General features: G+C 35.8%; 1 protein-coding gene and 1 pseudogene across 1 annotated transcript; both read right to left on the bottom strand.

The window, feature by feature from the left end:
• LOC128170434 (uncharacterized) lies at positions 1-1,875 on the bottom strand (annotated as a pseudogene).
• Positions 1,876-5,331: 3,456 nt separating this feature from the next.
• On the bottom strand, positions 5,332-16,843 carry LOC128172952 (sarcoplasmic calcium-binding proteins II, V, VI, and VII-like). Its single transcript, XM_052838687.1, has 6 exons — positions 16,619-16,843; positions 13,223-13,275; positions 10,906-11,011; positions 9,936-10,064; positions 8,574-8,686; positions 5,332-6,560 (listed from the first exon to the last, which is right to left on the bottom strand). The coding sequence occupies exons 1-6, from the start codon at positions 16,674-16,676 to the stop codon at positions 6,318-6,320; spliced, it is 702 nt and encodes a 233-aa protein (XP_052694647.1). The 5' UTR covers positions 16,677-16,843; the 3' UTR covers positions 5,332-6,317.

Below are 16,843 nucleotides of genomic sequence, written 5' to 3'. Positions count from 1 at the left end.
ACAGAAGATGATATTAGTTTAAATTGTTACCTCCAACCTGACCAGAGTTACCACTTTTAGTCTGCTGATTGCGCGACTGATTCTGCTGTTGGAATTGTCTCCTATGTTGCTGTGAGTAGTTTCCACTGCCTCTTGGGTAATATCTTTGTCTACCCTGAAAGGAGTCTGATCTGTAAGCATTTTGTGGATTATAATTGTTTGATGAAACATTTTGCTCTAATTTACCCATGCGATCATCAAGCTTTTTCATGTGACCAAGTAGATCTGAGAGTTGTTTCTGCATTTTTTCAAATTCTGAATTCTGAATAGTGAGAGAATCAATATTTGTCAACATGGAAACACTAGGCTTTGTAACTGCATTGACAGATTTTAAATTATTTTCCTCTTGTTCTATCTGTCTCACTTCTCTCAGCAGTGAATAAAACTCTTTAACTGATTCATACTTATGTCTGGTAGCATTTCTTAATTGAGCGCTTCTCAATCCAGACCAGAACTTTGACCTTAACATTGCGTCTTTAGCACTAGAGTCAATGTGACCTAATCTTACAGCTTTTGATATACATTGTTCCAATCTAGAACCATAGGTAACAATTGTCTCACCTTCTTTTTGATGATCTGCATAGAAATTCTGCATGATATTTTCAGGTGTGCAGACATTCCCATAAAAGTCTTCCAATTTCCCGAGAATGTTGTCAATCGTGGCATCTTCACCAAGAGGGATTAAGATTTCACGCGCTTGGCCCTTCAAAGAACTACGAACAAGCTGCAATAAAGCATTTTCTGATAATTGGCTCTTAAGGCATCTAACCTCATAAGACCAAACTTCAAAACTGACATCCCCTTTTTGTAATGTTTCACTACCACTAAAAGATGGAAGTTTGACTGGATTTGGGTTGGAGTTCTGACACAGAGCACTAGTCATAGTAGAGTTAAATAACCTGGGGGAGGGCAAACTCACCCTTGGACTAAACTTTGGCCTAGCACCCTCATCTGCAGAAGCAAATGGTAACCTGGGATTACAAGAAGGAGTTTGTTTGACACTATCAGCTTTACACTTCAGTAACATTTGATATTCTTCCTTTGGAATAACCCTGTAATGATTTTCTGAATTTATCTGACTGATAAGATCTTCCAATGACGTTTCATCATTACTCGCCATAGTGACACTTACTTCCCTCAGACACTGAGACAGACACAAAAGCAAATTGAAAATAATTATCGCAATGCGCATTTGTTCTACCATACAGACATGAAGCATACACACTAAATCAAATGCACACACGACTTGAAGTATATCTGATGACAACAGTTACTGTATTCACTATGTCATTATACCAATAATAAATACCCGATTGTCAATCTTCTTTGTCCAAACGTCCTTGTGTCCTATATTCTGGGTTAGTCAAGGCTGCAAATAAATATCGTGAAATGCAACGCGCGCAGTTGACCAGTAATATTTGGATCATAGGCTGGGGTGGGCTGGGGTGGGCAGGGGTGGGGAAAATTGTTCACGAAAACACAAAAAATATCTAAGACAGACACATTGACAGTTCACAAAACACATATGACAACATCAACATGTGCTAAACAAATCATTGAGTAAACGTGTACATATTTTCAGTGTAAATATCGTTCACAATCGCGATTCAGACTGAAATTATACCTTGGGAAAACACGTTTTTACACTTCCGGAAATACAAAATCAAAACACATGAAATAAAGAATCTCGAGCCCGATCACTTTCACGCTTGAATAGCACGCACCTTGCACACAGCCGGCTTTACTCTCATTCAACATAACACATACGACATGTAAACAACAGAGACAATTGACATTACAAACAATTGAGACATTTACAAAACATAGATCATATAAATGAATGGATAGCACTTTTTCACATTTAATTGGAATTTTTAACAGATGGAAATTCTGTAATCGATGCTATCACTGCGCGCAGTTTACGACGCGAATACACCTGTTCCCGCACTAGATCAAGAGATCTCCACAAATGATCGGATCACTGGACGGTGTTCTGAATTGAACTCATCTCCGAGTATGAACAAAAGCTAGCCAGATGAATAGTAGTAGTGGTCGACGGAGCTCGCTCACTTATAAACTGAAGTTGTAGGCCTACTTTTCACAAGGATATCGGCACTTTCACACAGCCGCCTCGAACATGTCTGGCCCTGGTGTTGGAACCTTGTCCCTGGAGCTGGAATCTGGACCCTGGTTTCCTTCAAAGCAGTCCCAACGTGGGCGCCATTGTCACAGGGTCGTTAAATAATAACGATCAAAGACTTGGATTCGTACTTTGCTTTTATATTAAATATGAAAAGAAACCTAGAAAACACAGAAAACACATTCACAACACAACACACACACGTTGACGAAAGACAATTACATGTACTACATATTAAATAAAATTACAAACACAATGGCTTTCCCAATTATAATACCGGTGATTTACCGACAATATCACTGAATATGATGTTACAATAATATGTTTAACAGTGATCTTACCAGGTATCCAGGACTTTAGATAATAAATAAATAACTGGATCTTTGAAGATCAGGAATAGAATATAACAGTAATTGATACTAGCGCCGTAAAGGGTAGAATCTGTGGGTACTGGATTTGGCGGGACTTGCGCTTATATAGTGAACGAAGTTAGTAAAACATGCATATTAATGAGCTAAAAGTCGTCTGTCATTGGTCAATAAGACTTATATACATGTACCTGGTCACTAAATCCTAAAAATGGAAAAACCACGTGTCTTATCACAACATTCACACATGCACTCATTCATACATACAGCAATGCGTTCTATCGGCAATGCGTGCTGATGAACATTAAATAAATAAATTAATATGAACTGTGACACTTATGTCGACTCGATATATCCCGTGAACTTGAAATAAATGATACCACTGAGTCCGCGTCATCTGATTCATATTTGGATATTTTACTGGAAATGGACATTGATGGTAACTTTATGATAAACGCGATGACTTCAATTTTTCTATAGTCATGTAGCAATATACCTTCATCACCTGCATATGGTGTTTTTGTCTCTCAGTTAATTCGATATACAAGGGCATGCTCTTCGATGAACAGTTTCTAAGGCGAGGCAAGCTACTAACAAACAAGTTGATAAAATAGAACTATCAACATTCTCGTTTAAAGTCATCTTTTCGTAAGTTCTATGGTCGATACAACGACCTTGTCAGCAAATACTATCTTCCACTGGGTCGCATGCTGACTGATGTTTTTCATACTAATTGTTAGACCATAATTAATCACATAATTGTCTACGGACTTTTCCGTTTTTCCCCCCGATTACGACAAAGAGCACACACGGGCGGGTGTGACCGGTCAGCAGAGGATGCTCACTCTCCATGACACCTGATCCTACCTCTATCTATCTAGAGGTCCGTGTTGCTCTGCTTTGAATTTGTATTTCGTTTTATGGATTTTTGAGATGGTTGACAGTTTGTTATTGTCATTTTTATCACATGAATAGTTAAATGATAAAAATAAAGGAAACGCTCTAACGAGAGCATAACCACGTGACCACTGAGTAAAAAGTTTTGTTTGCATGGTGTGTGGTCTCATATTTGAGCTGAAAATCTGCGTTCAGTAATGGTTGGCCATTTTTAGACAATATAAATCTCTTTTAAAGAAGATCTCTGTATCAAGATACATACATGTTTATTCAACTTTAAAATCTGAATGTCTCTCTGTATCATTATACAGAGCTCTTCTTCTTGAGAAGATCAATTTATAATCTAAAAATGACCACGTCCATCCAGCCCTCTTAATAGAACCATTTTAACAAGAGCTTGGACTTTGGGTAGTTGTGTCGAACACCTACGTGACGTAGGCCTGTCTATTTCATTGCTGATCTCACAGATATGGCTCTTTGAAATCAGCAAGATTTGCCTGACTTTTGAGCTAAGAATACACAATCGGTGTATATTTCGCTTGAAACCAGCGTCATTTTAAAGTTGTTTTAACGCAAGAAATTAACAGTTACATGCTACTGAAAGTCCAAGCTCTTGTTAAAATGGTTCTAAGTATGTCCAAAAAGGGCAAATGAATGTTTGACACGCCTATCGGAGAACTGAACATAAAACATGCATCTAAAAATAACAACAATCCAGTCTCAATTTTATATCTTTGTTTAGTCATATAATTACATTCATTGCATTCAGTTTACGAATTTGTTTTTCTGTTAAACAAATTGACCGATTCTCTTCTGATCAAAATTCGTGGCAATTGGTACTTTGCGGAACGGAACGAAAAGAAACATTGTAACAAGCTAGTAAAGGGGTAACCAACAGGGAAATAGGTATAAAAAAAATGAACAATATTTTTTTATTATAAAAGTTAATAAAATATCGATGTTCCATTTTAATGTTTTTATGTTATTTTATTTAATTTCCATTTCCCCGTTGGGTACCCCTTTGCTGCCTTCGTTCCGTTCCGGAAAGCACCAATCGACAAATTCATCAAATGTTATTTCATTCAGTTGGTCAATAATGATTTCAAAAATTAAAACGACAAAAATACAATACATCAAACTTAAAAAACAATACTGCTCTAAATACTACACAATCAAATCATAAAGAACTCAGATCAAAAAGCATCTTCGCTGTACTATACAATAAGGTTTTAGGTCCATTCCGCTCCACATAAACCGAAAATCCATGCGTAGCGAAAATGATAAAAGAGTAAAGAAAGATAATAGAAAACAAACATGTATAAATTCATTACTTTGGTCTACAACAAAAAATGCTCGAGAGTGTCGAACAAAGGATTGTAAATTTTGGAACAGAAGATGTTGATTAAAAATCAAGAAAATAAAAAAAATGATTGTGAATTTTGGTCTATAACAATTGAAACACAACAGTAACCAATATTGTAAATGATTTGTTTGTATGCCATATGTAGAAATAAAACGGATTATATTTCGACTTTAGTCTCCTGCTTGGTAAAATATTCAAATCATGTATGACAATCAGCTGTTTTCATTTTGTAATTTTAACAAAGAAAATTGTGTAGTTTATTACATGCAATAAAACTACACATATTTTCTTTGTAACGAAAAATGTCTTCTTTCTATTTTTTGACATATACATAAATTTGAAGTGTTCACAGAATGATATTTTTTGCAAAGACAAGAGACTGTATAAGCACTCTACAATTGTTTGTTTGTTAACCCCATAACCACTATATATACAAATGATCATTTCTTTTGGCATCAATATAGAAAATAACATTGATTTTTCTACACTTTACTTTCACACATTCATATATCTGTTTTAATTTATTTTTAAATATCTTAAATAACAAGTAATTTATTCAAAAATTTCTCGGAAATGAAATAAATTGTATTGGAAAACTTCTCGGTAATCAGACAGAGGAAGTAAGACAGCACTGCATGGCGGGACTTTTTGGAATCGATTGTTTGTTGTCAAATTGACCAAAAGATCACAATCGGAACTTCTCGGGCCTTTCCGGCAGAGCTCGGAATTTTTTCCGAGCTCTGTCGTAAATGCCCGAAAAGTTGCAATTGCAAATATGGGAGTAAAAATTTACAATTTTAATTATCTATTCCATATTTCATCAAACACGTTCATATAGAAGTAAGTGAATGCTTGATTTAGGAGCTGACTGGCGGCAAAGAAATAGACAAAACGCATACAATTTTGATATTAAAACATTATTTTAAAAAAAATTAATAACAAGATAAAAATCAATACTTGAGCTTCAATTAATTTAAACATCAGTCTGTAAATTGCAATATTTAAACAGAATAGAACCAATTAATCAAAGATAATATATTTCTTATATAAACGTATTTCTTTTAAACCGCTAGTTTTATTTCAACCACTCATTTGCTTCGATATATTAAATCGAAATAACCCTAGTGTTCTTATTCCCATCAGAATATTTAATTAAACAAAATGGAAATACAAGTAACAGAGTAAACCAGACCAAATAATACGTAAATTAATTTTGTTTAATAGGTGTACAATGATATTGACAAAAAAAAATGAAAAAAAGTAAGCCTGCCTACATTCATTGTTAGTTCACAAACCTTCATAACAATTAAAACATAGCAAAACAATTTGAAAACAAATAAGTACATTAACAAAATGCAGATGATATGGAGCTCAAAAAAAGGAATACTAGTAGATTGACACTTTTTGCAGAGAAAAAAAAAGCATACCTGAAAAATAATGAGCAAATTTGTTACCTCTTTTTTAATATTTTATTTTTTTTCGGGGGGGGGGGGGGGGGGGGGGGGTATTTTTACACTTTCTTTAACCTTAGCCTGACGGCTTCCGTTGACCCACGACGACCTTTCTTCTCGACGTTGATCTTGATTTCCTCTTCGTCGTCGTCAGTTCCCCGGATGAGCTTGAATTTGGTGTGATGGGGACTATGCTCGAAACAGCCGAAGATAAACCTACCCGGTCCGTACGGAGTTTTCCCCAACAGGAAGTTGGCAAAGATCTGCTCATAACCAGCCAGATCCAGTGGGTACCTGCCGTACTGTAACACAATACAACATACAGAGACAGAAATACATGTACAACTTACCAAAACATACAATTAAACATATAAAACGTGTGTATCAGTGTTTGCGTTATTTTATTATGGTAAAACATATTATTAAGACCGCGGAACATTAACTGGCAAGATTTGAAATATACAGCTTGCATCAGTTTCATTTGTTACAGTGAAAACATTTGAAATGGGCGGGAACAAATTGACACGGACGTCTGAGAAAACATTGGATTGAAACTGTATTTTCAATCCATCTCAGCATTTCTAACTTGCATACTAATGTAAAGCGATCGAAAAACATTTTATTTATTATCAGAAAAGCGGTTAACATTTTATTCCATCAATAAGTATAAATCAGCAAATGTGAAAAAATACAAATTCGGAGATATCATAGCAGGGCAAAGCATTGTCCGATGACTTCTTATATGAAACATTTTATATATTCTATTATTGGATATAATTTTAAACTTATTAATGGGAACTTTGATTGTTCTTCTCTGTGAATAAACCCCACTTGATATCAGACTTGGACGACTGATTCTCTGAAGTCATCGGAGAATGCCTTGCCTTGCATATTATCTTTCCCGAATTGAGATCTTCTCATATTTGCTGATTATATACTTATTGGTAAAATAATTTGTTTTCAATCACTTTGCCGATAATAAATATAATGTTTTTCGATCGCTTTAATTAACATGTATATAGCAAGTTACAAATGCCGATGGTGGATTGAAAATACATTTCCTATGATTACATATACATGTAGACAGTTTCAGTCCAATGTTTTCTCAGACGTCCGTGTCAATTTGTTCCCGCCCATTTCAAATGTTTTGACTGTAACAAGTGAAACTGACGTACGCTGTATATTTCCAATCTTGCCAGTTAATGTTCCGCGGTCTTAAAATGCGCCAATCGCAACTTCTTGGGTTTTTCCAACAAGAAAAAAAAAAAGAAACAAACAAACAAACAAAAAAACCAAATAAACTCGAGGTGTTTTCAGCTCTAACGTAAAAATCCGAGAGGTTGCGATTGCATTGATTGATTTGGAAGGACTTGTACGAGTCGTTGTTAAGAATTCAAGACAATTCGTAAAAGTAAAAAAAAAAAAAAAAAAAAAAATTATTCAGTATCCGGAGCAGCGTGTGTTCAATGTCATTGGCTCTATTCGACTCTAGATCATGAGGTTCAGTATATATTTTAATCAAAAGGAGATAGTTGCTGTAGATCATTATTTTAACTTTGAATCATTGTCTAATAACAAAAAATGAAAGCGCAAATAATGACTTACAATTGATCTGAAGATCACATATCAGTATCGAACTGATTCACATTTAATTCAAATTCATATAAACCTAACTTTGTACGCAGTTTATTTCCGTTGGTGAATTCTAGAGTTATCGGACTTTGTATCACATCCTCGTTTATTGAATGCATAGCCGCATTTACTACCAAATCGACCATTTTCTTAATATTCATACCTAGAAACTTAGATTTTGTAGCCATCTGACCAAAGCTTAACACCCCATCCCCTCATACACACTCCTTTAATTTTTTTTACGCAAAAGAAAAGAATTTAAGTATGTAAACTACTGGAATGTTGACGTATATATACATTATCATAAATTTCATAAAAAGTTTTGTGAAGCATGTCTTCTTTTTTCTTCAACTTTTCAGTTTTAGATGAATTAAGCGAGACAGTTCATCGTTTAAAATAATGCAAAAAAAATAATCAAAATAGAAGCACTAATTTTCTCTAAAATTTAGACATTCCGTATAATAAAATAAAAAGAGCCTGTTTGGTAAGGTAACAGTTGAAACTGACATCCCTCGAAAAACATTGTCAACCTTCGCTTCGCGTCGTTTAACAATGGTTTTCTCGTGGTCTCATTTTCAACTGCTACCCCCCCCCCCCCAAACAGCCACTATTTATATAATGATATCTACGCCGATCTGTTATGGTATTGTATAATATATATTTAGTTATATAGTAATACGTACGTCTGTCATGGTATCGTGTGCGGTTTTGGCCACCACTTTAGCCTCCTGACTCTCCAGTTTAACGAATTTTGTGTAGAAATCCGCCAACTCATCCTCCCTTATAATACCATCCTCTGGGGAGAAAAATATATTGTTAATGTAACACTTAGTGATCCATACCGACCCCCGGCCCATCCTCTCTATCACTGGTTCTTTTCTAGCATCATTCCCTCGGCGTCAGAACCTTGGGGGGGGGGGGGGGGGGGGGGGTCAACATTCGCGATATATGTCGCCCCTCCCACTTTCAATTTGCTTTCGACGTCACTGTTGCCAACTTTTTCGAAGGTTATTATCGTCTCTATATATGTAGATAATTTAAATAATCTAATGATATTTATCTACCATCTCTATAAATGGTCCATGTAATTTAAGAATCTATTACCAACCTATCAAGCAATATTTCAAAAGGAATCATCACCGACCTATCTTCCTAAATTTGGACCTTTTTATATCATATCATCTCTATCAATAATCCTATTGTATTTACTACAAACCTTTTGTTTTATTTTTATTCTAACGTCTGAATTGATAATCCTATTCTAGGAATGTGTTTATCAACCTAATCCCTCTATCAGTATTCATATTATACAAGTAGGATTTCCCACCAGACCACATGCTAGGACTATGCTAGGACTTACGAACTTATTCTAAACCTCTCTCTCGACAGCCCTATTCTAAGATGTCGTACCAATCCATTACTTCTTTTAATGCTCTTTCAAATAGATTCATTACCAACCTTGCAGATCTTTGATGGTCATTTTTTACGATAATTACATCAACCTACTTTCTCTATCTAGGATTTCTCAAAAATCTAACATTTTTATCGATGTTTCTCTCATGGTATTTCATATTAAGCTAGACGGTCATGTCCTTGGATTATTATCAACCTATAAGCAATATAAATAATCCTTCCTACAAACCTACATATGCACCCTCTTTATCAATGGTCCTGTTCTAATATCTATTACAAACCTACCATTTCTAATATCCATAATCCCATTCTAGGGTTCATTATCCACCTACCACCTATTCTAGGATGTATTACCAACTTACAGTTTTTATCGATGATCTTATTATAGGATTCATAGTCAACCCACTGTCTTTATCGATGATCCTATCCTAGGATTTATTGTCCACCTACTATGTCTATCGCTGATCCTATTCTAGGATTGATTGTCAACCTAACGTCTCTATAGATGATCATATTCTAGAAGGTGTTGTCAGCCTAACTTTTCTTTGGGTTATACATGTACTAATCTGGGGTTTGTTACAAATCAACAACCTTTATCAGTGATCCTTCAAAAGGATGTCTCATTCACCTACCGTCTCTATCAATGATCCTGAACAAGGACTTTGGTAGGAGTCTAAGCCACACAGGAAAGTTCTGCATCCCCATACTCCCATGAATCAACTTTGACCACAGTTTCAGCCAATCATCAAGGTCAACTCTTTCTACAAAGAATCAACATTCCTAATAAGGAGTACGAAAGAGGAAAACTACAAAAAATATTTGCATTATGACCTTAACGAACTGTGTAAGTCTTCAAGTATATAATTTAGTTTTTTATCAATGGAGCTTACGAAGACATTACATGTATTATAAAAACAATAAGCATGAAGATTAAGCCATAATAGCACGTAAAATATGTTGAGTTTATATTACAACACCCCTTTTTTAGGAGTTGATTTTAATCAACTCTCCTATGCAGTTACTATGGCAAACCGAAAGTGAAACAGTGTTTGGACCTAAGCACAAATCATCACCGCTGACAAGACTTAGTTCTTGAAAATAATAGAAAAATTCGATGTAATGTATGCTGAAGAATTATTTTTCAAGGAAACTTATCAATAAACACTTTGTAAATAGTCTGATTTTATATAATACGAACAATTTAGATATTTTCATAGTCTCATGTATTCTTACGCCAGAATTTTAAAATATATCAACCAAACGCTCGGCTGTCTCCGTAAATCTCCGACAAGCAGAGAGGCACTTTTGCTTGTTGGAGATTAACGGAGACAGCCGATCGTCTCCATGTTGTGTAATATGGGGTTTCTAGAAATTCTTGTCGGAAAACTAAAAAAAATCATATTAATTCAAATACAGACTAGAAACTAATTGCAATGCAAGATAAGTTGATTTTAAAATAAATGATAATCGATAAAATCAACTCCCGTCAGTACTTCAGTACTTTGATTAATATATACTACTGTACCTGTATATATAGGGATACCTTATCATCAAATCCTCGTCTGTAGTTCTAGATATTCAAAATTCATAAAAATGACATACTGTGTTCTGTTTTCTCCATCAAAATCTCGAAGAAAGCCTCGTGCACGCCAAACATCTCGTGATAGGCGGGGGAGTTGGTACTCCATTGGGTGTAGTCCACAATTCTCTATGTAATGAAAAATTATAATCATGACATATAAACCTATTAAAACAACATCGTTATAACGAAGCTCCAGGGACGAACGATTATTTTTTTATTATAAAGTAATTCGTTTTATATAAAATGTTTATTATAGACTTTCTTTTAAACAAAAAATAGCGGATAAACTGACTTTGCTCAGTTCTGTTGACTTTTTTATGACGTCACATTGATCATAGCACGTCCTGATCGCTTGTCGGTTGGAATATTGTAAACATGAAAACTCGGTAAATTTTACAATTCTGAACAATTTGCCTCTTTCAAATGTAAATATAAGTAATAAATAGCAATGTTAAAAAGTTCACCGGGATATGACCTTGGTTGGAACGTGATCATATTTTCTGAGAAGCCCCTCGGGTTTCACAGGATTTGATCACGTGATCAACCAAATTTATATCCCAGTGAACTTTTTAACTTGCTGTTTAATTTTCTTAAATAAACATCACTTAAAACAGCCAACACTATATTAAACTGCATAATGACAATGCATTGTTTTTATTTTATGTAAGTTGATTCATTTTGAAACAAGTGTGAATGGCCTTGAGTTATAATAAGGTACTCTGCTGTATAACTTATCGTAGGTCTAAGTTTCAAGCGTAGAAGAATGACATTTTTATTATGATCCAGGTATTTTAACATTCATGAATACTAGTAATTTTCTTTTATTGGGTTTTTTTCTCTTTGTCTTTTATTTTTGGTGGGGGGGGGTGTTTTTTAGTTTGCTTTTTGTGGGTTTTTTTTTTGTTTGTTTTTTTTCGGAGGGCTATTTGTTTTGTAATTTTGTTTTATCTGCCATGTTGATTATCAGCATTCTTCTATATAAGTTGCACACGAAACATCTGGGTTTTTATTAAGAAGGGGGGGGGGGTATAAGAAATCATGACGAACGCACACAAAAAAACTACACATGTAACGGCATGAATGTTTGCGTATCAATGTTAACATCAACATAAAATTAGTGCCTCTAAGCACTATAAACATATTATTTAAAAATTTCACACGCAGCTATAATTGTTGCATACTAAAAAAGAAATGCATATAGCGTACAATACACGCAAATACAAATGTAGTTATATTTGTCGTATGCCTCATGTGGAATCAGCTGAATCGACCAAAGTCGATCATAAAACCTTAGTTGCATGCATGGTATCAGCAATTTATACTGTAGATTTATGGAAGTATATCTATGGAAGCAGACTGAAGGCCGAACAATGCCTTCTGGGGACAGGCGAACTTGAACCGTACATCGACTCCCTGGCCGCAATCTCAACTCTTGGTTAGGATCAAAGTCATACACATGATACAGAGCAACCCAATGCATTGCATGCATCACCTCGCCCTTTTTCCTCGCAAATTTTTCTACTAGCGTGCCGCGGGGGAAAGGGGCGAGATGATCCGATTGATTCTGTAATGTGGTCAAACCTTTTAAATACTAACAAGATGTCCTCTTAACCGTGGAGATCTGACCTAGTTTCAGCTATCAAACAATTAACAATGACCATTTTGACCATGTCAACAAATTGATTTTTCTCTGGCTTCGATATTGTTAAACATCTTGGTTTCACTTCAAGTTTTGTATGAATGGAATATTTAATTGTGTTGATACAGTATTCTGTCTGTTTGTGATTAAACATTGCTGTTACATCGCACATTTTGTATTACAGACAAGATATACCTTTAGCAGTCAAATATTTAAAAGAGTTAGATATCAGCCTGACCTTAGACATTCTAAATCAGAATATCTCGAGCTCGTGATTAAAATCAACAATTGAAGAAAAAATAAAGACTTAAGGTGTCTGGACGGTTATAAATTGCCCATCAGTTCTACTGTATGATACTTTTGGCTATAAAATACTATTCAGTAACGAAACAATCGAACTATTCTGGCATAAAATCTTAATATTTCTTATTTCTTTATGCAGAACTCTCGTCTCACGGATATTGACCGCCATCATCCAACCCAATTGCAACTACTCGGGCCTTTCCGGCAAGCTCGGAAAAACGCCTCGGTGTTTTTCCAATCATGCCGGAAAGGTCCGAGAAGTTGCGATTGCATCCAACCTTCGTGCAAGCAAATAAAATTATCGATTTACTTAAGTTCCTTAAAATATACATTATTATAATGAAAATAAACCAGAAATATGCTCAAACCAACGATTGATTTTATTGTAGTGTTACCTTCATAAATCCATGCAAATCGTCGTGTTCGATAAAACTGTCGCCATTGGAATCTAAAAAGAAAAGAAAATATATTGCATTCATTTCCCTTTCAGAAATAACAACAATTAAGGATTTTCTCTTATTTGTAATAGTGTGAAGAGCTTTTTAAAATTAAATACTCGGAATTTTCTCTGTTTTTTTTTTTCTGTCGATGCGCATGTGCAAATCTTTCTTCTTCGTCCCCTATAACAATCGCAACTTCTCGGGCCTTTCCGGCAAGCTCGGAAAAACACCTCGAATGTATTACCCCCCTTTTTATATAACTTGATATAAATACAACAAATTTTACAATCTGTTGAGATGTGAGCTAAACTTTATTAAAGTAAACGATATACACTAAAATATAACACAGAAGCGACATACATGACTGTCTAGCCGATTCTTATTTTAATGGGAAGCGACTCCATTTTGTATAAAATTCTAACATCCGGTGATGTTAATACATTCGAGGTGTTTTTCCGAGCTTGCCGGAAAGGCTCGAGAAGTTGCGATTGCCCCTATAATTCGGACCACCATCTGGTGTAATATCGATCCCGGGGTGTAGTCAGAGGAATAATTATTTTTTGCTGGGGAAGGGGGAGGCCTATTTTCCATATTGATACATCTGAATTTTCCAAGGGGTTCCTGCCCCCCACCCCCTCACCCCCACCCCCTTAGACCGTGCATGGATACCTACATGTAGTAGCGTAACGCAATATTTAGTTAAAGGTTAGCAGCTGATCAGCAAGCCTGTAAGGTCTTTCACCTTCCATAGAATTTCCATGAATTTTGAATTTTGAACACGCATTTTATAGTCAGATATTATTAATTACAGTATACAATCTAACAATTTAGGAAGGTTGATTTCCCGGGATGATGATGTTTAATAAACACACATTGATATCTAAATGTTGTCATTATGTCATACCACCTCAAAAAACACATTCAAGTTACTTGGAAAATAACATTGTGGCATGTTGCATTAATTTTGTAAAAGTATGATCCAAAGTGGTAAGTGTCTGATCATGATCACGTTGTAGCTTGTTGCATAACCTGGTTACGCATACATATCTTTCTTGCTCTGGCTTGCATGTTTGACAACAGGCTATTTAAAGCAAGTTTCTAAGGCTTCAGTTCATGTACTTCGCTTTTCATTTCTTGCTGATTGTATTGGGGGCACATGCAGGCACGTAGCATCGTTTTGGAAAGTGGGGGGGGGGGGGGGGGGGGGGGCAGACTCATCCAAAAAATCTTGACAAGCAAAAAAAAAAAGGGGGGGAATAAGGACTTTCCCAAAATCTTCAAAATCCTAATCCGTGCGGGGGGGGGGGGGGGGGGGGGGGGCTGGTGTTGTATATAACTTCAATTTCAACTTCCTTATTTTCATATTGTTTTTTTACATCCTCCAAAAAAAGTGGGGGGGGGGGGGGCAACTCCATGATAATACAATTTTTTATAAGTAAATTTTAAAAAATAAGTTGCTGCAAGAAAAAGTGGGGGGGGGGGCTGGCCCCCCTGATGCTACGTGCCTGGGCACATGCACTAGTTTACCTTGAAGTATAATAATGACACACAAAAAACATTGTGCCAGTGTAGAAAATTTGCTCAAATTGAAAATGTGCTTGTGTTTTGAGAGGCACGGGGTGTCAAAATTCGAGCTTTCGCCTCAATTTACCAGTTCATACCTATTCGCAACTCTATTAGTTCCGCTTGACTGGTTGATCGCAAATCTCCGTTTCGGTCTAAATACTGGTTACATTTATGTTGACAAAGGTTATTGAAGATTAGCTAATGTAATCTGTATCTAATTTTTGTAAATCAGGACAGATGATACAGTTGAATTAAATTTACATATATGATGTATAGTGTAGAAACTTTAGATATAACTGGATGATAAATCGAGTCGCAGTAGCATATAATTCAAGGTGTTATGGAATCAACATCACGTGAGCTCCATGCACGTGCATAGTCACTTGAGGACAGCACCCCATAACCCCATCCCCATCCCCAACCGATTAAGACTTCCAGGGTAATTGAATGTCTCTCACTATACAGAAATTTCTTCAAAATCTACTACTATCTCACACATTTATACACGTAATACAGATCGGGAGGTATGGCTGAACTTTCTTATATTTTCCGTTATTCTTGATTTTTTTGTTACGCGTCTATAGAAATCAAGAAAATGGGGTGGCTATCTTCAAGCACCTGTATGCGTAGCTGCAGGTCTGTAGCTCCCGGTCTGAATAAATTCGTCCATCCGAATTTTTCAGACCGGGAGCTACAGACCTGCAGTTACTTTATGCGGTACTCTTATTCCAGCGAGATTCGTCGAGATTGCAGTAAAAAAAAAAAATTGTCGAACGTCTTCAAAATGTTTCCATGGTTTCAGTCCCGCCGAATCTCGCTGACATTAATGGTACACGAGCACTTGTACGTACGTTTGAAATTGGATATACAGAGTGCGGAGAAGCATCTAGAATTGACGTTGATCTAAATGAAATTCATCCATGACGTCATTTTAAATGACTTTTTACGGTTGACTGCATATGGTATAGTACTTAAACTATTTCACTGACGTCGAAGGAGTACTTAATGAATAAAAGTTGTTGTATTATGTGCAAAAAGAATAAAAGCGTATTGCAAATGAACGATCTTCCTTTTCATTTGTTTGAGATGCAAGTTTTGGGTTTTTCTCCTTTTACGGGGGAGGGGGGATAAAGTACATGTAGCCAGCCCTTCGACTGTTTTATGCATTAATGTGCATGCCTGTTGTATATTTGACCGTTGATTTCGAATCATAAACGTTGTAAAATTAAGTGCAACCGAATGACCGGTCATACATCTTTTTACATATATACATATACACTGCAGGTTAACCGACCGGTAAGCAGTTGGCCATCTAGATACTTTGTTTACGTCCAGTGAAAACTGGCCAGCGGCACAAGGTTGTGTTCCGTGACCTAGATTGCCTGTCTCTGTTTTTGTCAACAACTGACCCTCGTGAATGTGGGAGGGAGGGGGGGGGTATTCGAAATTAACAAAACGGAAAAAATTTCTGCACGCTATTCATTGTGAGCTTGCATTGATAATCTGCAGTGAATTTGAACACCAGCTGATCTAGCTGAAAATAGGTCAAATAAATCTATTTTCATGCATTTCCTTTATTCAACACTTTTTGCGTCGTAGAAAAAAAAATGTTTATACAATATATACACGCATCAAAACAAAAGACACACATTGCTAAAACAGAAAATATATACACGCATTTGGTTCCACAAAGTTGTCTAAACAAATTTACCAACGGTAATATAAACAAAATTTAAAACCGAAGATCAATTAATTTCAAACAATAATAACAATGTGTCAACTCACCGAAAAAGTTGAAAAAATATTCCAGTTTCTCCTTCTGGAAGGGTGCAAGAAGTACCATGGTGGAAGATGCACAGACAACAAGCACACAGAACCTTAAATCCCTGGGTAGAGTTATAGGACCGAACTACGTGTAACCTGTGTATGTGTGTGTGTGTGTGTGGTCGGAGCGAGACCCTAAGATTTTCACAATCACACCGGCCGCTCGATAGCGAGTGAGTGTAGCGT

Source organism: Crassostrea angulata, chromosome 2 (genome assembly GCF_025612915.1).
Source record: "Crassostrea angulata isolate pt1a10 chromosome 2, ASM2561291v2, whole genome shotgun sequence".
Classification (NCBI taxonomy): domain Eukaryota; kingdom Metazoa; phylum Mollusca; class Bivalvia; order Ostreida; family Ostreidae; genus Magallana; species Magallana angulata.
The sequence above is the reverse complement of the archived record's forward strand: the minus strand, read 5'-3'. Positions and strand labels throughout refer to the sequence as shown.

What these genes read in the sequence shown, in the direction of transcription:
- LOC128172952 (XM_052838687.1), bottom strand. Translation starts at nt 16,676, where the DNA reads ATGGTACTTCTTGCACCCTTCCAGAAGGAGAAACTGGAATATTTTTTC. An exon ending in ATATTTTTTCAACTTTTTCG is followed by an intron (nt 13,276 to 16,618) that starts GTGAGTTGACAC and finishes TTTTCTTTTTAG; the next exon opens with ATTCCAATGGCGACAGTTTT. An exon ending in GATGGAGAAAACAGAACACA is followed by an intron (nt 10,065 to 10,905) that starts GTATGTCATTTT and finishes GATTCTTTGTAG; the next exon opens with AAAGAGTTGACCTTGATGAT.